Genomic DNA, 25392 nt, shown 5'->3' with positions numbered 1-25392 from the left:
GAGACCGCACCTGGAATACTGTGTGCAGTTTTGGTCTCCACATTTAAGAAAGAATATACTTGCACTGGAGGCAGTGCAGCGAAGGTTTACTAAATTGGCCCCTGGGATGAGGGGGTTGTCCTATGACACCAGGCTGAGTAAACCGGGCCTATATTCTCTGGACTTCAGAAGAATGAGAGGTGATCTGATCGAGACATACAAGATTCTGAAAGGGCTTGATAGGGTAGAAGCTGAAAGATTGTTCCCACTGGTCAGGGAATCTAGTACACGGGAACACAGTCTCAGGATAAGGGGCCAATCATTCAGGGCTGAGATGAGGAGAAATTACTACACGCAAAGGGTTGTAAATCTTTGGAATTCTGTACCCCAGAGGGTTGTGGATGCTCCATCATTGAATACATTTAAGGCTGGAATAGATAGATTTTTGGTCTCATAGGGAATCAAGGGATATGGGGAGCGGACAGGAAAGTGGAATTGAAGCCCAAGATTAGCCGTGATCGTATTGAATGGCAGAGCAGGCTCGAAGGGCCATATGGTCTACCTCTGCTCCTATTTCTTGTTTTCTTGAGACTGGGGATCGACGAGAGAGATTTTGGGGAATGGGGGTCGAGGAGAGAATGAGATAGGGGAATGAGGGCCAGAGGGAGAGGGAGGCTGAGGAATAGGGGTCAGAAGAGATGGGGATTACAGCTTGGGTAGTGAGAGAGATGAAGGGGGTTTGGGGTTGGGCCTCAAGTCGGTGACGGAAGAAATAGGGAGACTGGGGAATGAGGTATGCATGGGGCCAGCATTTTCTGCAGAATCAGAGGAAAGCACCAACAGCAAGGTGAGTGGGATTAGTGCCCTGAGAGGAGCAGCCAGTGAAGGACTGAGTGAACCCTGGGGACCTTACTATGGATAAACAGTGGAAAATAGTTTCCACTAATGGGCAAATAGGGAACAAGGGGAGAAAGACAGAAGATTTTAAATGGAAAAACTAAGGGGTAAGCAGAAGGATGGTTTTTGCACTGCAGACTATTAGACCATGGATCATTCAGCATGTGTTGCCATTGAGGTAGAAATCAGAACATAATTGAAAGGGAATCAAATAAATATTTGAAAAGGAGTATAACAGGATCTAGAGGGAAAGGGATTACAGCAGGTAACGCCGGCTCTGGCAAGGCACTGGGGGACCAATGGTCTCCTTCTGTGCTGGACTTTCTATCCTTCTATGAAAACATCCCTTTATTGAGTCTGTACCCAGGAAGTTGTTTAGAAACCAGTCCTAAACTGAGTTAGAATGATGTGCCTTGTGAGAAGTGCTTCAAACACTGAGCCTGCTGCCGTTTGTGCGATCTCTGTTTGATTCATGTTGGTTTTGATCTGTAGACTCCAAGTACAGATTGGTTGACTGACGCTCCCAGTTCGGAATCGTGGCTATCATTGAATTATGGGATTACTACGAGTCTTAAATAGGATATTGAGGTGTTGCACCTAATACTAGCAGTTAAATACAGACTTAGAGAGCTGGTGTATTTCTATTGGTTATGTGTTTTATCACTGTTACGACCAGGTGAGAAAGACGTCTCGGGTTCCCTTTCAGCCTTCATCTGGTCTTACTGTAACGGTTTTATTTTTAAACACACTGTGTTTTGAGCTCCCCCATGGTGAATCCTTGTTCACTGCTTTCCAATTATAAGGCAAAGAAATGAGCACAAACAGGCTTTCTTAGGTTTAAAGAAGAAAAGTTAAATTTATTAACTTAAACTCTAATTCAGTTGACGCCTATGGATACGCGACGTGCCATGCTAGCATGCATACGCGATACACACATGAAAATAGAGACAGAAAAGTGCAGAAGAAAGATAAAGTCAAAAAGTTTGAGGCACTTTCTGAAGAGTTTGTTACAGTTCTTTGAGCTCACTGTGGAGTCCTTTTGTAGGTTGATCTTGTTTTTCATTGGGGCACAGTATTCTTCTTAAACCTTGTTCACTGTAGGAGACTTTTCTCTCTTGGGGTTCATGTGTCTTCAGTGGGTTTCAGTTCCGTGAGAAAGAGATGGGAGCAGACAGGAGAGGCTCTTTTCAATCCATGAGCCTTCCCTTCAAACACTGTTTCTCCAATTTAAAACTCTCAGTTCAAACTCTGCAACACCCAGTTAGTCATGTGACTAAACTGGTCTGACCATGCCTGTTCTGTGTATTGGGAGCAGAGGATAGCTCCTTTGTTCCAACACTGCTAATAGGCAAAAATGTCTTTCAGGCCAGGGGCTTGGCAATTCCTTGTAACAGTCCTTATCTTCTTTTCAGCAACAATTTGAAGTTTAATGTCCATGTGGCGAAATTAATGTGCATGACAATTGCTATTAGTTATTGGTACAATTTCATAATTACTTGTGGAATCAAAGCTTCTCCCACCTCGAGTTTACCCCTGCAATTGGCTCCCCCATCTTCAGTTTCCCTTCTCATGCAGCCTCCTCACACAATTCCTCAAACAACAAGCAAAGATAGTTGTGTAAAGGATGGTAAATGCAGTTAATATTTACAAAAGTAACGTGATTAGAACAGCATGTGACCAACCCTTTCAGCAACCTTACTCAACACCTCAATTTTAAAATTCTCATCCTTGTTTACAAATCCCTCCATGGCCTCACGCTTCCTTACCTTCAGCCCTACATTTCTCCAATATCCGCGTTTCTCAAATTCTGGCCTCTTGCACATCCCCAATTTAAATCCCACCACCGTTGGCGACCGAGAACCTAAACTCTGAAATCTCTCCCTAAGCCTCTCTGCCTCTGTACCACTCTCTCCTCCGTGAAACCTATCTCTTTGACCAAGCTTTTGGTCACCTCTCTTAATATCACCTTCTGTGACTCAATGTCAAATTTGGTTTGATACCCTCCTGTGAACTGCCTTGGAATGTTTTACTACATTAAGTACAATACATAAATCCATTTTTTGTTGTTGCAGGGATCATTGCAGTTTATAACAACATATAAAGGCCCTCTGAGCTAGAGAATTCCAAAGATTCACAATCCTCGAGTGAAGAAATTTCTTATCATTGCAGTCCAAATGGACTGTCTCCTTATTCTGGCACTCTGACCCCTAGTTCTAGACTCTCTAGCCAGGGGAAACAGCCTCTCAGCATCTACCTTGTCAGATTCTAAGGATTTTATATACCTCAATGAAATCACTTCTCATCAGAGTATAGGCAGATTCTACTCAATCCTCATAGGACAGTCTTCTCACCCCAGGAATCAACCTAGCTGCACCCCTTAAAGGCAAGTATATCCTTCCTTTGATAAGGCAGTATCAAGTTGCGGTCTCACCAAAGCCCTTTACAATTGTAGCAAAATTCCCTTAGTCTTGTACTTCAATCCCTTGCAATAAATGTCATACTATTTGCCTTCCTTATTGCTGTACCTGCATGTTAGCTTTCTGTGTTTCATGTATAAGGACACCCAAATCCCTCTTACCACAAACATTTATTAGTTTCTCACCTACAAAAGTTGATAACCTTTCATTTTCCCCACCCTGAACTCCATCTGTTCAAAGTCACAAGGGATCTGGACAGAGTAGATAGAGAAAATTTCTAAATTCACTTGTAACAGCCCTTCAAAACACTCCCACAGGGGATGCTGAGACCAAGTGGGCCCACATCAGAGACGCCATCTATGAGTCAGCTTTGACCACCTACGGCAAACGTGCGAAGAGGAATGCAGACTGGTTTCAATCTCATATTGAAGAGCTGGAACCTGTCATAGCCGCTAAGCGCATTGCACTGTTGAACTACAAGAAAGCCCCCAGCGAGTTAACATCCATAGCACTTAAAGCAGCCAGAAGCACGGCACAAAGAACAGCCAGGCGCTGCGCAAATGACTACTGGCAACACCTATGCAGTCATATTCAGCTGGCCTCCGACACCGGAAACATCAGAGGAATGTATGATGGCATTATGAGAGCTTTTGGGCCAACCATCAAGATCGCCCCCCTCAAATCTAAATCAGGGGACATAATCACTGACCAATGCAAGCAAATGGACCGCTGGGTTGAGCACTACCTAGAACTGTACTCCAGGGAGAATGTTGTCAGAGACTGCCCTCAATGCAGCCCAGCCTCTACCAGTCATGGATGAGCTGGACGTACAGCCAACAAAATCGGAACTCAGTGATGCCATTGATTCTCTAGCCAGCGGAAAAGCCCCTGGGAAGGACAGCATTACCCCTGAAATAATCAAGTGTGCAAAGCCTGCTATACTCTCAGCACTACATGAACTGCTATGCCTGTGCTGGGACGAGGGAGCAGTACCTCAGGACGTGCGCGATGTCAATATCATCACCCTCTATAAAAACAAAGGTGACCGCGGTGACTGCAACAACTACCGTGGAATCTCCCTGCTCAGCATAGTGGGGAAAGTCTTTGCTCGAGTCGCTTTAAACAGGCTCCAGAAGCTGGCCGAGCGGGTCTACCCTGAGGCACAGTGTGGTTTTCGTGCAGAGAGATCGACCATTGACATGCTGTTCTCCCTTCATCAGATACAGGAGAAATGCCGCGAACAACAGATGCCCCTCTATATTGCTTTCATTGATCTCACCAAAGCCTTTGACCTCGTCAGTAGATGTGGTCTCTTCAGACTACTAGATAAGATTGGATGTCCACCAAAGCTACTAAGTATCATCACCTCATTCCACGACAATATGAAAGGCACAATTCAACATAGCGGCACCTCATCAGACCCCTTTCCTATCCGGAGTGGCGTGTAACAGGGCTGTGTTCTCGCACCCACACTTTTTGGGATTTTCTTCTCCTGCTGCTCTCACATGCGTTCAAGTCTTCAGAAGAAGGAATTTTCCTCCACACAAGATCAGGAGGCAGGTTGTTCAACCTTGCCCGTCCAAGAGCGAAGTCCAAAGTATGGAAAGTCCTCATTAGGGAACTCCTCTTTGCTGACGATGCTGCTTTAACATCTCACACTGAAGAGTGCCTGCAGAGACTAATCGACAGGTTTGCGGCTGCCTGCAACGAATTTAGCCTAACCATCAGCCTCAAGAAAACGAACATCATGGGACAGGACGTCATAAATGCTCCATCCATCAATAATGGTGACCATGCTCTGGAAGTGGTTCAAGAGTTCACCTACCTAGGCTCAACTATCACCAGTAACCTGTCTCTAGATGCAGAAATCAACAAGCGCATGGGAAAGGCTTCCACTGCTATGTCCAGACTGGCCAAGATAGTGTGGGAAAATGGCGCACTGACACGGAACACAAAAGTCCGAGTGTATCAAGCCTGTGTCCTCAGTACCTTGCTCTATGGCAGCGAGGCCTGGACAACGTATGTCAGCTAAGAGCGACGTCTCAATTCATTCCATCTTCGCTGCCTCCGTAGAATACTTGGCATCAGGTGGCAGGACCGTATCTCCAACACAGAAGTCCTCGAGGCGGCCAACACCCCCAGCTTATACACACTACTGAGTCAGCAGCGCTTGGGATAGCTTGGCCATGTGAGCCGGTTGGAAGATGGCAGGATCCCCAAAGACACATTGTACAGCGAGCTCGCCACTGGTATCAGACCCACCGGCCATCCATGTCTCCGCTTTAAAGACGGCTGCAAACGCGACATGAAGTCCTCTGACATTGATCACAAGTTGTGGGAGTCAGTTGCCAGCGTTCGCCAGAGCTGGCGGGCAGCCATAAAGGCGGGGCTAAAGTGTGGCGAGTCAAAGAGACTTAGCAGTTGGCAGGAAAAAAGACAAAAGCGCAAGGGGGGAGCCAACTGTGTAACAGCCCCGACAAACAAATTTTTCTGCAGCACCTGTGGAAGAGCCTGTCACTCTAGAATTGGCCTTTATAGCCACTCCAGGCGCTGCTCCACTCACCACTGACCACCTCCAGGCGCTTACCCATTGTCTCTCGAGATAAGGAGGCCAAAGAAAGAAAGAGAAAAACTGTTCCCATTGGCAGAAGGGCCAAGAACCAGAGGACACCAATTGAAGGTGATTGGCAAAAGAAGCAACAGCGACATGGTGAAATAGTTGTTTACGCAGCGAGTGATTAGGATCTGGAATGCACTGCCTGAAAATGTGGTGGAGGTAAGTTCAATCATGACTTTCAAAAGGGAATTGGATAATTATCCGAAGATAAAAAAATTGTAAGGCTATGGGGAAAAGGACCAGCTGATTTGCTCTTGCAGAGAACCAGCAAAGACATGATGGACCAAATGGCCAACTTCTGTGCTGTAACCATTCTATGATTCTATTCTATCTACCACCTTCATGCCCACTCAGTTAACCTGTTTATATCTCTGGAAATACTCAGCAGGTCCGTCAGCATCTGTGGAGAGAGAAGCAGAGTTAACGTTTCAGGTCAGTGACCTTTCATTCAAATGCATCTGAAGGGCCACTGACCTGAAACGATAACTCTGCTTCTCTCTCCACAGATGTTGACAGACCTGCTGAGTATTTCCAGAACTTCTTGTTTTTATTTCAGGTTTCCAGCATCTGCAGTATTTTGCTTTTATTTTACTGTTTATATCTCTGCTCCCTCTGTGTCCTGCTCACCACTTACATTCCCACTTAGTTTTGGAACATCAGCAAACTTGGATTCACTATTCTCTGGTCCCTTGATCAAGGTCATATGAATCAGGACCAGGAGTAGGTTACTCGGCCCTTTGTGAATACAAATTGTAGTAGCTGAAGCCCCAGCAGTGATCCTCACCACAATCCAGCCTGTCGAGCTGAAAATTACATGTTTTTCCCTACTCGCTGGACCATTTGGGGCGTGGGGTAGGCAGAAACATGGATATCCCAGTCTGGAGATAACACAACTTACAGCCACCACTCCGAGTGGCGAAGGCTTTCCGGAGGAATACTGACTGACGGGCCGGTAGGCGGGCGGAACACCGTTCAGCAACGGACGGAAAATTCAAACTACTCGCGCGCCCAGCCAGAGAAGGGCTGCAATAACGCGGGGTCTGAGCCGCGGCTCCAAATGGAGTGGGGGGACCAGGCGGAGAGGCGGCACGCGCGGCGGGAACGTGCAGAAAGGTTGCGCGTTGGTTCTGCGCCTGCTCAGCTGAATCAGGGTGGTTTGTGTGTGGAGGCTGGGCACAGGAGTGAAAGCGCGTGCCCACTCACTCTCGGATCATGTGTGAGCGCGCGCTATCGGCTGTTGCTCGAGCTCTGCTCCGCTGACTACGTGGCGGCGGCTGGATACCCGGGAGTATCCGGCGACTGGGGAGGGAAACAAGCACCAGTGTCACTTCCCAAACGGACACGGCGGCGGCAGTGGCCGCTCCTGTCCAGTGGAAGGAGAGTGAAGTCCAGCCGGCCAGACCGTTAACGAAGCTTTACTCGCCATCGCTGGTTCGCGGAGGTGAGTGCTGAGGGTGGGTGGAGTGGGCTGCGGGCTCGATGTGGTGCACGGTGACGGATTGCCGCCGGCACCTCACAAACTTTCTCTGAAGTTGATCGCATTCTTTCAGATTCGCATTCCGTCAGCAAGTGCCAAAGAAAAACTGCCAATCACTGCAAAACCACGATGAAGTGCAAATCGCACCGTAACCATAACGGAGCTCCAAAGGAGCGTGTGCCTCCCCCCTTCCCCACCCCCGGAGGAGCGTGTGTTCCCCCCCCACCCCCAGGGGAGCGTGTGTATTCCCCCCCCTTCCCCCACCCCCAGGGGAGCGTGTGTCTCTTTCTCCCCCCCCCCCCCCCCCTCCTCCCCCACCCCCAGGGGAGCGTGAGGCTCTCTTCTCCCCCCCCCCCCCCCTCCCACACCCCCAGGGGAGCGTGTGTCTCTCTCTCCTCCCTCTCCCACCCCCAGGGGAGAGTGTATCTCTCCCCCTCCCCCATCTCCAGGGGAGAGTATGTCTCTCTTCCCTCCCCCACCCCCAGGGGAGCGTGTGTTTCCCCCCCCCCCACTCCCCCAACCCCAGGGGAGCGTGTGTTCCCCCCCCCCACCCCCAGGGGAGCGTGTGTCTCTTTCCCCCCCTTCCCCCACCCCCAGGGGAGCGTGTGTCTCTTTCCCCCCCTTCCCCCACCCCCAGGGGAGCGTGTGTCTCTCTTCTCCTCCCCCCCCCACACCCCCAGGGGAGAGTGTACCTCTCCCCCCTCCCCCACCTCCAGGGGAGAGTGTATCTCTCCCCCACCCCCAGGGGAGAGTATGTCTCTCTTCCCCTCCCCCACCCCCAGGCGAGTGTGTGTCTCTCTCCCCTCCCCCCTCCCCCCTCCCCCACCCCCAGGTGAGCGTGTGTCTCTCTCCCCTCCCCCACCCCCAGGCGAGCGTGTGTCTCTCTTCCCCCCCAACCCCCAGGGGAGCGTGTGTCTCTCTCCCCCTCTCTCCTCCCCCCCCCCCCCCCCCACCCCCAGGGGAGCGTGTGTCTCTCTTCCCCCCCCCCCTCCCCCACCCCCAGGGGAGAGAGTTCCTCTCCTCCCCCCCCCTCCCCCACTCCCAGGGGAGCGCGTGTCTCTCTCTCTCTCTCCACCCCCAGGGGAGCGAGTGTCTCTCTCTTCCCCCACCCCCAGGGGAGCGAGTGTCTTCCCCCACCCCTCCCCCACCCCCAGGGGAGCGAGTGTCTTCCCCCACCCATCCCCCACCCCCAGGGGAGCGAGTGTTCTCCCCCACCCCCAGCGGAGCGAGTGTTCTCCCCCCCCCCCCCCCCCAATCCCCCACCCCCAGGGGAGCGAGTGTTCCCCCCCCCCCCATCCCCCACCCCCAGGGGAGCGAGTGTTCCCCCCCCTCCTTCCCCCACCCCCAGGGGAGCCTGTGTCTCCCCTCCTTCCCCCACCCCCAGGGGAGCGTGCGTCTCCCCTCCTTCCCCCACCCCCAGGGGAGCGTGCGTCTCTCTCCCCCTCCCCCACACCCAGGGGAGCGTGCGTTTCCCCCACCCCCAGGGGAGCGTGTGTCTTCTCCCCCCCCCCCCCCCCCCCCCCCCTCCTCTACCCCCAGGGGAGCTTGTGTCTCCTCCCTCCTCCACCCCCAGGGGAGCATGTGTCCTCCCTCCCCTTCCCCCCCCCAAAAAGAGGATGTGTCTCCTCCACCCAGCCACAAGGCTCTGTACCCCACCGTTTCTTCCTCGCGCTTGCTCGCTCCAACTGGGAGGTAGTCCTCCTCCAGCCAGAAGATAGCCTTTCCCACCCACCCCCCCCTTCCCCTCCACCTCCTCTCCGCCTCAGCCGGAAGATAGGCCCCCTCCAGCCAAAGGTGTCCAGCCACTCATCCCACCACCCCCCCGCCCCCGAAAGCCAGGATGTAACCCTTACCTGTCTGTCCACCACAAGCTGGAAGGCAGCCACACATCCTGGCATGATGTCTTCCATGGGCTGGCAGTAGAGTGAAAAGGTACACACCCACCCCGCAGGGTGGTGCGGCCTCAGCTGGAGTATTGCCTCCAGTTCTGGGCGCCACACTTCAGTAAAGACTTGAGGACATTGGAAAGAGTGCAGAAAAGATTAGTGAGAATATTTCCAGCAATGAGGAATTTCAGTCATGAAGATAGATTGGAGAAGTTAGGTCTGTTTTCCTTGTAGAAGAGAAGGCTGAGAGGTGATTTGATAGAGTTATTCAAATCATGAGGGGTCTGGACAGAATAGATAGAGGGAAATGATTGAGAATGAGAGGGCACAGATTTAAAGTATTTGGTCAGAAAACTAAAAGTGACATGTGGAAAAACTTTTTCATGCAGCGAGTGGTTAAGGTCTGCAATGCGTTGCCTGAGAATGTGGTGGAGGCAGGTTCAATTGAAGCATTCAAAAGGGAATTAGACAGTTATATGAAAAGGAAGAATGTGCAGGGTTATGAGGAGAAGGCAGGGGAAAGGAACGGAGTGAGTTACTCTTTCAGAGAGCCGGTGCATATAGTATGGGCCAAATGGCCTTCTGAGCTGTAATGATTCTGATTCTGTGATTATCGTGTGGACATTGTGCCTTCTCGGGTCTTACTGGATTGGAGGAAGACGGGTGGTGGTGGGGTGCAAGTCAGCCAAGGTTGTTGCTGCTGAATCCAATGATTGCTGTTGGAATGTGCTTGTGGGCAACATAGGTGAGGGTAGAATTGATATTCAGTAGTACTGTTGCATGCTGACACTAGCACCCTTTTTGCATGTTCATCCCGAGATATTAATCGTTGGGGCACCAATAGAATCATAGAGTTATACAGCACAGCAACAGGCTGTTCAACCCATTGTGTCTGTGCCGGCCATCAAGCACCTACTGATTCTAATCCCATTTTCCAGCACTTGGCCCGTAGCCTTGTATGCTATGGCGTTTCAAGTGCTCATCTAAATATTTAAATGTTGTGAGGGTTCCTGCCACTACCACCTCTTCAGGCAGTGCGTTCCAGATTCCAACTACCCTCTGGGTGAAAAATTTTTTCCTCAATCCCCTGTAAACCTCCTGCCCCTTCCTTAAATCTATGCCCCCTGGTAATTGACCCCTCCGCTAAGGGAAAAAGTTTCTTCCTATCTATCCTGTCAATGCCCCTCATAATTTAGTACACTTCAATCATGTTCCCCCCTCAGCCTTCTCTGCTCTAAGGAAAACAACCCTTAGCCTTTTCAGTCGGTCTTCATAACTGAAATGCTCCAGCCCAGGCAACATCCAGGTGAATTTCCTCTGCACCCTGTCCGGTGCAATCACATCCTACCTATAGTGTGGTGACCAGAACTGTACACAGTATTCCAGCTGTGGCCTAACTAGCATTTTATACAGCTCCATCATAACCTCCCTGTTCTTATATTCTGTACCTCAGCTGATAAAGGCAAGTATCCCATATGCCTTACTAACCACCTTATCTACCTGTGTTGCTGCCTTCACTGATCTATGGACAAGTACACCAAGATCCCTCTGACCCTCTGTACTTCCTAGGGTCCTACCATCCACTGTATATTCCCTTGACTTGTTAGTCCTCCCAAAATGCATCACCTCACACTTCTCAGGATTAAATTCCATTTGCCACTGCTCCGCCCATCTTACCAGCTCATCTGTATCGTCCTGTAATCTAAGGCTTTACTCCTCATTATTTACGACACCAGCAATTTTCGTCTCATCTGCGAACTTACTGATCATACCTCCTATATTCACGTTTAGTTTAGTTTAGAGATACAGCACTGAAACAGGCCCTTCGGCCCACCGAGTCTGTGCCGACCATCAACCACCCAATTATACTAATCCTACACTAATCCCATATTCCTACCACATCCCCACCTGTCCCTATATTTCCCTACCACCTACCTATACTAGGGGCAATTTATAATGGCCAATTTACCTACCAACCTACAAGTCTTTTTTGGCTTGTGGGAGGAAACCGGAGCACCCGGAGAAAACCCACGCAGACACAGGGAGAACCTGCAAACTCCACACAGGCAGTACCCAGAATTGAACCTGGGTCGCTGGAGCTGTGAGGCTGCGGTGCTAACCACGTCTAAATCATTAGTGTACACTACAAACAGCAAGGGTCCCAGCACCGATCCCTGCGGTACACCACTGTTCACAGGCATCCACTCGCAAAAACAACCCTCAACCATCACCCTCTGCCTCCTGCCACTAAGCCAATTTTGGATCTGTGAAAGTGTGCAATATTCAGTCACAGACTGTGATAAATGCACAGTATTCACACTTAAGGACGGTGAAAAGTACATTGCACTTTTTTTATTCATTCATGGGATGTGAGAAGGTGGTGGTGAGCCGCTTTCTTGAACCGCTATAGTCCATGTGGTGTAGGTGCTCCTGCAGTGTTGTTAGGTTGGAAGTACCAGGCCCCATCAACAAATGGAAATATATCTCAATTTCTTCAAGTCAGGATGGTGTGGGATCTGGAGGTGTTCCCATGGACCGCAGCCTTGTCTTTCTGGGTGATAGAGGTTGCGAGTTTAGGAGGTGCTGCTGTGTATCTTGTAAATGGTACGCACTGTAGCCACACTTACCTTCCGGGAGCAGACCTGTGGGGAGAACGCCGAGAGTGGAGCCGATAAATTGAGCCCGAGGATCGAGGCCCAGTCACTTACCTTCTGGGACCGAAGCAGAGAACAGTCCAGGCGCGCCGGAGTTTGAAAACAAAGTGAGCCGTGATGTCACAGGAAAGCTGCAAGGTGATTGGTTGGTGAGTAATTGCTGTTAGGGAATAACTCTAAATAGCTGGGTAAGGAACTAACAGTACAGGGAAAGGTCTACAGTTTTTTTTTAATATAGTAGGTAGTTTTTTTTTCAGGGAATCAAGGTCCCTACTGTAAATGTAATGTTTGGGTAATTTAAGGGGATAAACGAAGGGTAAGTCATGGCAGGGCAGCTCGGCAATGTGGAGTGCTCCTCCTGTGCAATGTGGGAAATCAGGGACACTTCCAGTGTCCAGGGCGAACACGTGTGCAGGAAGTGTCACCAGCTGCAGTTACTCGAAATCTGCGTTTTGGATCTGGAGCGGCGGCTGGAGATACTGTGGAGCATCCGTGAGGCGCAGATCATCGTGCATAGCACGTACAGGAAGGTGATCACAGAAAGGGAATGGGTGACCACCAGGCAGAGTAGAAGAACTAGGCAGGTAGTGCAGGAGTCTCCTGGGTCCATCTCCCTATCTAATAGATTTTCCACATTGGTGACTGTTGGGGAAGATAGCTTCTCAGGGGAATGCAGCAAGAGCCAAGTTTGTGGCACCACGAGTGGCTCAGCTGCACAGGAGAGGAGGAAAAGGAGTGGAAGAGCTATAGTTATAGGGGATTCTATCGTAAGAGGTACAGATAGATGTTCCTGTGGCCGCAAACGTGACTCCAGGATGGTGTGTTGCCTCCCTGGTGCTAGGTTCAAGGATGTCATGGAGCAGCTGCAGGACATTCTGAAAGGGGGAGGGTGAACAGTCAGAGGTCGTGGTACACATTGGTACCAACGACATCGGTAGAAAGAGGGATGAGGCCCTGCAACAAGAATTTAGGGAGCAAGGTAGCAGATTAAAAAGTAGACCTCAAAGGTTGTAATCTCTGGATTACTCCCGGTGCCACGTGCTGGTGAGTATAGGAATAGGAGGATAGAGCAGATGAATGCGTGCCTGAGGAGATGGTGCAGGAGGAAGGGCTTTAGTTTCCTGGATCACTGGGTCTGTTTCTGGCAAAGGTGGGACCTATACAAGTTGGACGGGTTGCACCTGAACTGCAACGGGACCAACATCCTTGCAGGGAGGTTTGCTAGTGCTGTTGGTGGGGGGGGTGGGGTTGAAACTAATTTGGCAGGGGGGTGGGATACAGCGTGGAGGTACAGTAGAGGGTGATGCTCAGTCAAATATAGAAGGGAAACTGAGTCAGCCTGGAAGGCAGAGCAAATATAGACCTGTTAAGGCACAAGTGAAAAATGCAAGGCCTAATTACATCTATTTTAATGCAAGGAGTCTTACTAGTAAGGCAGATGAATTGAGGACGATGATTAGCACATGGCATTATGATATTATTGCGATCACAGAGACATGGTTGAGGGAGGGGCAGGACTGGCAGCTCAATATTCCAGGGTATAGAATTTTCAGGCGAGACAGAGGAGGGGGTAAAAGAGGAGGTGGCATTGCACTGTTGATCAAGGAGTCAATTACTGCAGTAAGGAAGGATGATATCTTCGAAGGTTCCTCAAATGAGGCCATATGTGTAAAACTTCAAAACAAAAAGGGGGCTGTCACTTGGCTGGGAGTGTACTACAGGCCTCCAAACAGTCAGGGACAGATGGAGGAGCAGATATGTAGGCAAATCTTAGAGATGTAAAAATAATAGGGTAATAGGGGATTTCAACTTCCCCAATATCAATTGGGATAGTCTTAGTGCAAAAGGCTTAAAGGGGGCGGAATTCTTAAAATACATGCAGGAGAGCTTTTTGAGCCGGTATGTAGAAAGCCCTATAAGAGAAGGGGCAGTACTCGACCTTATCCTAGGGAATGAAGCCGTACAAGTGGTAGAAGTGTCATTGGGGGAGCATTTCGGGGATAGTGACCACAACTCTGTAAGATTTAAGATAGTTATGGAAAAGGATAAAGATGGACCTGAAATAAAACTACTGAATTGGGGGAAGGCTGATTTCAATATGATAAAACAGGATCTGACTGAAGTGGACTGGGAGCAGCTACTTGTAGGCAAGTCCACATCAGACCAGTGGGAGTTATTCAAAGAGGAAATAGTGAGAGTTCAGAACCAACATGTACCATCCAGGGATATAGAGGATTGGATCAGGAAATAAAAGGAGACTTATGGATGATTCAGAGCGCTGAAAACAGCAGAAGCACTAGAGGAGTATAGAAAGTGTGTTGGGGGATGGGGTACTTAGAAGAAGTAATTAGGAGAGTGAAGAGGGGACAGACACTGGTGGGCAAGATGAAGGAAAATCCTAAGGCGTTTTATAAGGGCAAGCGGATAACCAGAGAAAGCATAGGGACCAAAGTGGTAATCTATGTGTGGAGTCGCAGGACATAGGTGAGGTTTTAAATGATTACTTTTCATCTGTGTTCACTATGGAGAAGGACGATGTAGGTGTAGTAATCGGGGAGGGGGATTGTGATATACTTGAACATATTAGCGTTGAAAGGGAGGAAGTATTAGATGTTTTAGAGGGCTTAAAAGTGGATAAATCCCCAGACCCAGATGAGATGTATCCCAGGCTGTTATGTGAGGCAAGGGAGGAGATAGCAGGGACTCTGACACAAATTTTCAAATCCTCTCTGGCCACAGGAGAGGTACCAGAGAATTGGAGGACAGCGAATGTGGTACCATTATTCAAGAAGGGTAGCAGGGATAAACCAGGTAATTACAAGCCGGTGAGTCTAACAACAGTGGTAGGGAAACTGTTGGAAAAAATTGAGACAGGATTAATTTCCACTTGGAGAGGCAGGGATTGATCAGGGATAGTCAGCATGGCTTTGTCGGTGGGGTATCATGTCTAACTAACTCGATTGAATTTTTTCGAGGCGGTTAAGAAGGTATGAGCCCATGGGATCCAAGGCAATTTGGCAAATTCGATCCAAAATTGGCTTAGTGGCAGGTGGTGGTCGAGGGTTGTTTTTGCGAGTGGAAGGCTGTGACCAGTGATGTACCGCAGGGATCGGTGCTGGGACCCTTGCAGTTTGTAGTGTACATTAATGATTTAGACATGAATATAGGAGGTATGATCAGTAAGTTTGCAGATGACACGAAAATTGGTAGTGTCGTAAATAGTGAGGAGGAAAGCCTTAGATTACTGGACGATATAGATTGGCTGGTAAGATGGGCGGAGCAGTTTTATTTTAAAATTAAAAAATGAATTAAATAAAAAATAAAATAAATAAAAATAAATGAATAAAAAATAATAAATAAATAACAAAATAAAAATAAATAAATAAATAAAATTAAAATTAAAACAATAAATAAAACTAAAAATAAAACAATAAAATAAATAAAAATAAAAGCAGTATCGAATGGAATTTAATCCTGAGAAGTGCGAGGTGATGCATTTTGGAAGGATTAACGATGCAAGGGAATGTACAGTGAATGGTTGGACCCTAGGAAGTGTAGAGGGTCAAAGGGACCTTGGTGTACTTGTCCATAGATCACTGAAGGCAGCAGCACAGGTAGATAAGGTGGTTAGGAAGGCATATGGGATACTTGCCTTTATTAGCCGAGGCATAGTATATAAGTGCAGGGAGGTTATGATGGAGCTGTATAAAATGCTAGCTAGGTCACAGCTAGAGTACTGTGTACAATTCTGGTCACCACACTATAGGAAGGATGTGATTTGCACTTGAGGGTGCAGAGGAGATTCACCAGGATGTTGCCTGGGCTGGAGCATTTCAACTATGAAGAGACTGCAAAGGCTAGGGTTGTTTGCCTTAGAACTGAGAAGTGGGACACGATTGAGGTGTACAAAATTATGAGGGCATTGATAGGTTAGATAGGAAGAAACTTTTTTCCCTTAGCGGAGGGGTCAATAACCGGGGGCAAAGATTTAAGGTAAGGGGCAGGAGGTTTAGAGGGGATTTGAAGAAAAATGTTTTCACTCGGAGGCTGCTTGGAATCTGGAACACACTGCCTGAAGAGGTGGTAGTGGCAGGAACCCTCAACATTCAAGAAGTATTTACATGAGCACTTGAAATGCCATAGCATACAAGGCTACGGGCCAAGTGCTGGAAAATGGGATTAGAATCGTTAGGTGTTTGATGGCCGACATATTGGGCCAAAGGGCCTGTTTCTGTGCTGCATAATTCTGTGACCATAGGTGGAGGGAATGAATGTTTAAGGTGGTGGATAGGTGATAGTCAAGTGGGCTGCTTTACCCTGGATGTTGTCGAGCTTCTTGGTGGATAGGTGACAGTCATGTATGTGGGCTGCTTTACCCTGGATGTTTTCGAGCTTCTTGAGTGTAAGAGCTGCACTCATTCAGGCTAATGAAGTATATTCCATCATGCTCTTGACTTGTGCCTTGTAGATATTGGAAAGGCTTTGAGGAGTCAAGAGGTGAGTCTCTCGCTGCAGAAGAACCAGCTCCTGACCTTTTATGCTTCATGCAAAGGAAAATATTGTGGTTGGCAATTGTAAAAAACAGAAAATGCTTCAAGAACTCAGGTTTTTTGTTCATTCATGGGATGTGGGCGTCGGTGGCTAGGCCAGTATTTATTGCCCATCCCTAATTGCCCTTGAGAAGGTGGTGGTGAGCTGCCGCCTTGAACCGTTGCAGTCCATGTGAGGTAGGTACACCCACCATGCTGTTAGGAAGGGAGTTCCAGGATTTTGACCCAGCGACAGTGAAGGAACAGCGATATAGTTCCAAGTCAGAATGGCGTGTGACTTGGAGGGGAACTCCAGTTCCCACGCATTTGCTGCCCTTGTCCTTCTAGTTGGTAGCGGTTGCGGATTTGGAAGGTGCTGTCTAAGGAGCCTTGGTGCGCTGCTGCAGTGCATCTTGTAGATGTTACACACTGCTGCCACTGTGCGAGGTGGTGGAGGGAGTGAATGTTTGTGGATGTGATGCCAATCAAGCGGGCTGCTTTGTCCTGGATGGTGTCGAGCTTCTTGAGTGGTGTTAGAGCTGCACCCATCCAGGCAAGTGGAGAGTATTCCATCACACTCCTGACTTGTGCCTTGTAGATGGTGGACAGGCTTTGGGGAGTCAGGAGGTGAGTTACTCGCCTCAGGATTCCTAGCCTCTGACCTGCTCTTGTCGCCACGATATTTATATGGCTACTCCAGTTCAGTTTCTGGGATTAGAATCGTTAGGTGCTTGATGGCAGGCACAGACATGATGGGCCGAAGGGCCTGTTTCTGGGCTGTATAGCTTTTTGACTATGCAAAAACGGCTGATGCTAAAGTCAGAAATAGCACCCTGTGTGACTGATGAAGGTGAGTTATCCCTTCTCATCCTTCTTGACTGGTCTGCTGCCTTTGACAGTTGTTGATCACACCTCCTTTAACAGCTCTCCACCTTTGTCCAGCCAGGTGGGACTGCACTCGCCTGATGATCTTATCCATCCAGTCATACTCAGAGAATCATCTGCGATGGCTTTTCTCTTCCTGCTCCTACACCATTATCTCTGGTGACCCACAAAGATATCTCCTTGGCCCCTCTTATTTCTCTACATGCCGCCCTTCGATTACATTATCTGAAAACACAGCATCTAATTCCACTTGTATGCTGATGATATCCAACTTCACCATCATCTCTTTTAAGCCCTCCACTATCTCTAAATTGTCTGACTGCTTCTTTGACATCCAATACTAGATGAGCAGAAATTTCCTCCAACTAAATATTCGGAAGATCAAAGCCGTGTTTTCGTTCCCCGCTACAGACTTTGTTCTAGCTTCACCAGGTTGGCACCTCATTTTTTGGTATGCCAGGTGCTGCTTCTGGCATGCTGTCGTGCAGTCCTCTGAACTGAGGTTGATGCCCTGGCTTGTGGTAATGGTAGAGTGAAGGATATGCCAGGTTATGAGTTTACAATACTGCTACAGCTGCTGATGGTTCACAGTGCCTTGTGGATGCCCAGTTTTGAGATGCTAGATCTGTTCTGAAGCTATCCAATTTAGGACGGTAGTAGTGCCACAATACAATGGATGGTATCCTCAATGTGAAGTCAGGTCTTTGTCTTCACAAGGACTGTGTGGTGGTGTCTCCTACCAGTACTTCCATGGACAGATGCATCTGCGACAGGTAAATTGGTGAGGGCTAGGTCAAGTAGGTTTTTCCCTCTTGTATTCCTCACTATCTGACGCAAGCCCAGTCTGGCAGATATGACCTTTAGAACTTGGCCAGCTTGGTCAGTATTGGTACTACCACAGGAACATTGGAGCAGGAGTATGCCATTCAGCCCATTGAGCCTGCTCTGCTATTCATTTAGATCATGGCTGATCATCTACCTCAGCACCCTGCACTATTCCCATATCCCTTCCTGTCATTAGTGCTGAGCCACTCTTGAAGAGTCTTGAAGTCCCCCACTCAGAGTACATCTGTTGCTCTTGCTACTCTCAGTGCTTCTTCCAAGTGGTGTTCAACATGGCGGAGCACTGGCTCATCAGCTGAGGGAGGGTGGTAGGTGGTAATCAGCAGGAGGTTTCCTTGCCCATGTTTGACCTGATGCCATGAGACTTCATGGGGTCTGGAGTAAATGTTGAGGACTCCCAAGGCAACTTCCTCCTAACTGTATGCCACTGTGCTACCACCTCTGGTGGGTATGTCCCGTCCCACTTTTCTGTAGTGGTTTGGTACGACTGAATGGCTTGATAGGCCATTTCGAGGGCAGTTAAGAGTCAACCACGTTGCTGGAGCCACATGTAGGCCAGACCAGGTAAGGACGGCAGATTTCCTTCCCTAAAGGACATTGGTGAACCAGATGCGTTTTTGTGACATTTCTGTAGTTTCGTGGTCACCATTACTGAGACTAGGTTTTAATTCCAGATTTATATAATTAGTTGAATTTAAATTCCCTCAGCTGCCATGGTGGAATTTGAACTCATGTCCCCAGATCATTAGTTGGGGCCTCTAGATTATTAGTGCCACTGTCATCCAGCTGCCAAAGCTGGTAATATTGTTTGCTTTAATTGCTGGCTTGTGTAGATCTTCCCCCTACTGCAATGTCTTGCATTTCATGTTAAATGTGCCTCAGAGCACTTAACAGAGACAGAAGAAAATATTAGGAGGGGCGAGCAAAAGTTTTGTCAGAGACATTGAGTTTGAGCAGGGTGTTGGAGGAGGAAAGGTTTGGGGAGAACATTCCAAACTGTAGTGCTAGGAAGTCATGGCTGCCAATGTGAGGCAAAGGGAGGAGAGGATACACAAGAGACTGGAGTCAGGGTAACAAAGTTGGCACGTGGAGTTAGGATTGGTGTTACTGAGATGGGGAAGGGTGAGGTCATGGAGAGATTTAAACAAGAATTTTAAATTGAGGTTCTCGGGTGAATTAAATTTCTAAAGCATGGTTTCATCGTTTACAAACATGATGTAAAATGCACAATGTAAAAGAATGGAGGGAAGGAAGAATCAGCCAGGTGTCATAGAGTTATACAGCACCGAAACAGGCCCTTCGGCCCATTGTGTCTGCCGGCCATCAAGCATCTATCTATTCTAATCCCATTTTCCAGCACTTGGCCCGTAGCCTTGTATGCTATGACGTTTCAAGTGCTCATCTAAATACTTAAATGTTGTAAGGGTTCCTGCCTCTACCACTCTTTCAGGCAGTATGTTCCCGATTCCAACCACCCTCTAGGTGAAATTATTTTCCTCAAATCCCCTCTAAACCTCCTGCCCCTTACCTTAAATCTATGCCACCTGGTTATTGACCCCTCTGCTAAGGGAAAAAGTTTCTTCCTATCTATCCTATCAATGCCCTTCATAATTTTATATACCACAATTGGGTCCCCCTTCAACCTTCTTTGCTCTAAGGAAAACAACCCTAGCCTTTTTGGTCTCTCTTCATAGCTGAAATGCTCCAGCCCAGGCAACATCCTGGTGAATCTCCTCTGCATCTTCTCCAGAGCAAACACATTCTTCCTATAGTGTGGTGCCCAGAACTGTACACAGTACTCCAGCTGTAGCCCATCTAGCGTTTTGTACAGCTCTGTCATAACCTCTTTGCTCTTATATTCTATGCCTCAGCTAATAAAGGCAAGTATCCCATATGCCTTCCTAACCACCTTATTTACCTGTGCTGCTGCCTTCAGTGATCTATGGACAAGTACACCAAGGTGTGTGGCGTGTGGGATGACTTCTTATTAATCATGTACCTAAAGCTATGTTGGTGCTCTTGTCTAGTGTTGCCAGTATTAATGACATACCCTTGGGGCATGTCAAGGGAAGGGCGTCATAGGTAGAAGGTTGCAACTGCCTGCAAATATTTTCAGCGGCAGTGTGTGTTTGAATGAAGAGTGGAGTTGGATTTAATCTCTAAACTGCTGCAGGATAGGACAGGACTTTGCAGCAATGTAAATTGTGAGCCAGCAAAGTGTACCACAAAGTCACTGCGCTAGAAAGCGTACACCCATGTTTGAGTCTATCGGGGCTGTATGAGAAATTGGGTATGCAAGTGGTTTTGGAACATACAAAAAGCATATGTTACCTCGTCCTTGTGAAAAATGGAGGCAGCTGGAGCCAGTGTAACAGAAATGCAGCTTGTTTAGAATTGTCTTTTTATAAAGAATTCTTCAAATAAGTATTTTTGTATTTGACAGTTCCTGATGGTGCTAATAGTCTGCTAGAAATAATGTTGGAAATATTTTTTGGGTTTCCAACAACAATATCGTGCAAAGACAACAAAGTGAGGGTGGTTACTGAAATGTTTATGAAAGTGTAGGCATGTGGTTTGCTGGTCAAAACTCCAGTAATTCTGAATGCAGGGGTAGGGTAGCATAGGGGTTGTTACTGGACTAATGATCCAAAGACAAGAGTGCAAATCTCTTAAAGCCAGCTGGAGAATTTGAATTATAGAATTAAAAGCTAGTATCACCAATGGTGACCATGAACTACTAGATAGTTTAAAAAAAAACCCATCTGGTTTTCTAATGTTCTTCAGTGAAGGAAATTACCATCCTTACTCAGTCTGGCTTATATCTGATCCCAGACCTCACAGCAATGTGGTTAACTTAACTGCCCCCTAAAATGGCCTCGCAAGCCCCTCAGTTGTATTCGAGTGTGACTCCCCATCATCACCTAAAGAGCAGTTAGGGATGGCATTAAATGCTAGTATTGCCAGCAATGCTGATATCCCAAGAATGAATAAGCAAAAAATTCTGAACACTGGCAAAATCCAGTCTTCCCTGGACAAGTCTGTTAATCCTGTAATAACCCAGCTGATTTGAATCTCCTTGCATAAACAGATTTGCAGAGAATCCCAATATGCCTCCAGACTAGATTGAATGGAAATTCTAGCTCTGTGGTTTTATGACACAGCTGTGCTTGAGTTTTTATTTTTATGACTCAAATTCATGAATTTCATTCAGTCTTCTGATGATTCAGGGATAATGAGGAGCAGAAGTTCAAACTGATGAACAGTAAATTTTAAATTAGTGTTAGGATGCCCTTCACAGAATATAGAGTGGACTTTCAGCTGGGGCAGTAGAAGTTAAATACCTGGAATCATTTAAACAGTTGAATGCAGTGATGGAGAGCAACAGGAATTTCGACGTAAATGAATTAGAATGATCTGAATGACCTTCATTTGTACCTTGTGATCCCTATCTTTCCAGTTTTGCCCTCTATTATTGATTTCACACACTGACAGATGGTTGAGTTAGTGTTCCTTTTTTTAAAACTCCATTTTGATTCCTATCGACTCAGATTCCTGTAATAAATGAAAACAGAAACGTGCACATCTGACCTGGCCTGATGAGGCCTTAATCTGCACGCTCAGGTGAATGTAGAAAATCCCACAGCACTACTTTGAAGAAGAGCAGGGGAGTTATGCCTCGTGTTCTGGCCAATATTTATTCCTCAATCCTCATCACAAAAACAGATTATCTTGTCATTATCACGTTACTCTGAGTCTTTGGAACTCGCTTCCTCAAAAGGCGGTAGAAGCAGAGTCTTTGAATATTTTTAAGGCAGAGGAAGATAGATTCTTGATAAGCAAGGGGTGAAAGGTTATTGCGGGTATGCGGGATTGTGAACTTGAGGTTACAATCAGATCAGCCATGATCTTGTTGAATGACAGAGGAGGCTCGAGGGGCAGTGTGACCCACTCCTGCTGCTAATTTGTATGTTCGTATCTGGGAAGATAAACATTTCAGGTAGACATTCCATCAGATGAAGGATCTCTCCTCAAAAATTAGCCTCCCTTTCTGTCTGTCTGGCCCACTGACATGTTGTGCATCTTTCTTTCCCACCTTTACTGAACTAGATTTCAGCATTTTCTGTGACTATATGTGCAATTAGTTTCAGCACCCTTGAGCTAAAGAGGTGAACAACTAAACCAGATTGCCATGCCTCATCACTGTCTAGTTGTCTCTGCTAGAAGCAGGATATATATCCACATCAAGAAAGGACAAGATTGTGCTTAGCTGTGGTGCTCTGCAGTCAAATAGCTTGCTAACGCTCATATGGGTGTAATACCAGAGAACAACCATGAAATTCAGGAGTAAAAGGCAAATATGGGGAGGAAGGTTTGATGACCTCTGGTTTGTGGAATTCTGTAAGTAGTTCCAGTTGTACCTGGGTTAAGTATTGACTTGTACAAAGATGAGTGGATGGCATCCTCCACTAATTCTATGTGAGTAATGTGAAGGGAAAGGCTGGGCCGTTAGCAACAGACAGTCACACATCGGTACAGTGAAGGAATGCAATGACTAATTGAAATGCATCATTGCACATGTCTAGGTTGCAGATTGTCCATAGGTTGCTGTCTCTTAGATAAGAAATAAGAGTTGGATTAGGCCGTTAGGCCCTTCGAGCCTGCTCCACCGTTCAACAAGATCATGGTGATGATCTACCTCAACTCTACCTTCCCACACTATCCCCAACATGCTTGTAAGGGTGCATGTGTGCAACCTTTTAAAATTGAGTCCAAAGATGTCAACCTTGTTGTAGGAATACTCTATTGCATCTTCCTTTCCACCACTGTTACTAAGCAGGACAGGGGTCACTGAAGCTTTTGGTGACCTCGTCTGTCCAAACAGGCTGTAATTCTCTCCTACAAATGATTTGAATTTTGCTAAATTCAAGGTATGAAGAAACTTGTTTGTCTATTTGTTTGGAGCCTATCAACTCCCTGTTGCAAGGCTCCTTTTAGATTAAGGTTTCTCTGTTTATTTTGCAGTGAATGGACCCATGCTGATCCTCCCCAGCGTGGGATCAGGATGGTGGGACAGAAGCAACTCTGGGCTCTTGTCGTCGTCTTTTGTATTTGCAGTTTGTTTCCATCATTTTGCCGTGCAGATATCCACAGAGCCAATGCCAAGAAGCTGGTCCGAAAGGCAACATCTGCACAAGCTACCCTTGGGGGCCATAGATGGTGCCCTGAAAATGTGTTTGAGCTCCGTTCATGGTCAGAACTGTTTGTTGACGAGCGTGTCGATGCCTGGATCTGCTCTTTGATTGGCTCGGTGATGGTTGGGCTCAGTGGTATCTTTCCTCTCCTCGTTATCCCAATTGAGGCTGGGGCAGCGCTGAAATCTAAAGGTAAATTCATACAAACTTTGGTGAAAAGGAATGAATTTATTGTCTATTTCTGATTATTTCACACAATTGTGATAACCTTGTATGTATACACTCTGCATGCCACCCAAAACCATGTGATTTTCTGGCAGAGGCAAGAAAATAGATTTTAAAACCCAGGCCAATTTGGAGGGGAGAATCTGAAATTCTTTTTTGACACTTCAGTAATCCAGGAGATCACTCTGGCCCTGCTTATTCCTTGTTGTCTTCTGTAAGAGGTGATCTTTGCCCCAACAAGAAACCGGTCCAGCTCTCACTTGAAGGGGTTCAGCAAATCGGTGTCCACCACGCGAGATGGCAGCCTTTTTCAGAGGTCCGCTATTCTGAGGGAAAGAACCACCTCCTGACATCTAACCTAGATATGGCCTTTTACTAAAAATTTTAACTCCCAGACCACCCTAACCTATTTAGTTTTAACAAGCTGTCAACTCAAACAGTCTATTACCTTCATCTTACAAACCTCGATCAGATCACCCCCAAAGACTATGCTGTCTAAAGTGTAGACCCAAGGCTCCTTTAGCCTATCTTGATAACTTAAGATGATTTAAACTGGGAATTAGTCCAGTGACCCTTCTCTGCACCCTTTTCAAAGCCTCAATGTCACCCACCATGTGAGGAGGCCCTAGAGGAGTATGGAAAGTGTGTGGGGGTTGGGGGGGTGGGGGGGGGTACTTAAGAAATGTAATTAGGAGAGTGAATAGGGGGCATGAAAAAACACTGGCAGGGAAGAAAAATCCCAAGGTGATTATAAGTATATTAAGGACAAGAAGATAACCAGGCATAGAGTAGGGCCCATTCGGAACCAAAGTGGCAATCTGTGTGTGGAACTGGAGGACGTATGTGAGGTTTTAAATGATTAGTTTTCATCTGTGTTCACTATGGAGAAGGATGATGTAGGTGTAGAGATCAGGGATGGGGATTGTGATATACTCGAACAAATTAACATTGCAAGCCATTAAGCTGGCTTAAATGTGGATAAATCCTCAGGCCCAGATGAGATGTGTCACAGGCTGTTTTGTGAGGCAAGGGAGGAGATAGCAGGGACTCTGACACACATTTTCAGATCCTCTCTGGCCACAAGAGAGGTGCCAGAGGACTGGAGGACAGCGAATGTGGTACCATTATTCAAGAAGGGTAGCAGGGGTAAACAAGGTAATTACAGGTGAGTCTAACATCAGTGGTAGGGAAACTATTGGGAACAGTTCTGAGGGTCAGGATTAATCAAGGATCGTCAGCATGGCTTTGTCAGGGGGCGATCATGTCTAACAAACTTGATTGAATTTTTTAAGGAGGTGACTAGATGTGTAGGTGAGGGTAAAGCAATTGATTTAGTCTACATGGACTTTAGTAAGGCTTCTGATAAGGTCCTGCATGGGAGATTAAGAAGGTAAGAGTCTGTGGGATCCAGGGCAAATTGGATCCAAAATTGGCTTAGTGGCAGGAGGCAGAGGGTGATGGTCAAGGGTTGTTTTTGCGAGAGGAAGGCTGTGACCAGTGGTGTACCACTGGGATCCTTGCTGTTTGTAGTGTACATTAATGATTTAGACATGAATATAGGAGGTATGATCAGTAAGTTTGCAGATGACACGAAAATTGGTGGTGTCGTAAATAGTGAGGAGCAAAGCCTTGGATTACAGGACAATAAAGATGGACAGAGCAATGGCAAATGTAATTTAATCCTGAGAAGTGTGAGGTGATGCATTTTGGGAGGACTAACAAGGAAAGGGAATATACAGTGGATGGTAGGTCCCTAGGAAGTACAGAGGGACCTTGGTGTACTTGTCCATA

General features: G+C 47.3%; 1 protein-coding gene across 2 annotated transcripts in view; it reads left to right on the top strand.

Annotated features, from left to right (window-relative positions):
* The first annotated feature begins 7073 nt into the window (after nucleotides 1-7073).
* slc39a13 (solute carrier family 39 member 13) overlaps nucleotides 7074-25392 on the top strand; it is an 80972-nt gene continuing 62653 nt past the window's right edge. The window contains exons 1-2 of one of the 2 annotated variants that reach the window (XM_068045905.1): nucleotides 7074-7351; nucleotides 23207-23568. In XM_068045905.1, the coding sequence (XP_067902006.1) occupies nucleotides 23247-23568 (322 nt within the window). In that variant the 5' untranslated portion in view covers nucleotides 7074-7351; nucleotides 23207-23246. The remainder of the gene's footprint in view (nucleotides 7352-23206; nucleotides 23569-25392) is intronic. The other variant, XM_068045906.1, reaches the window with a different exon arrangement.

This window comes from Heterodontus francisci, chromosome 14, assembly GCF_036365525.1.
Source record: "Heterodontus francisci isolate sHetFra1 chromosome 14, sHetFra1.hap1, whole genome shotgun sequence".
Classification (NCBI taxonomy): Eukaryota; Metazoa; Chordata; class Chondrichthyes; order Heterodontiformes; family Heterodontidae; genus Heterodontus; species Heterodontus francisci.
Note: the sequence above shows the minus strand (reverse complement) of the source record. Positions and strands in the feature narration are given on the sequence as shown.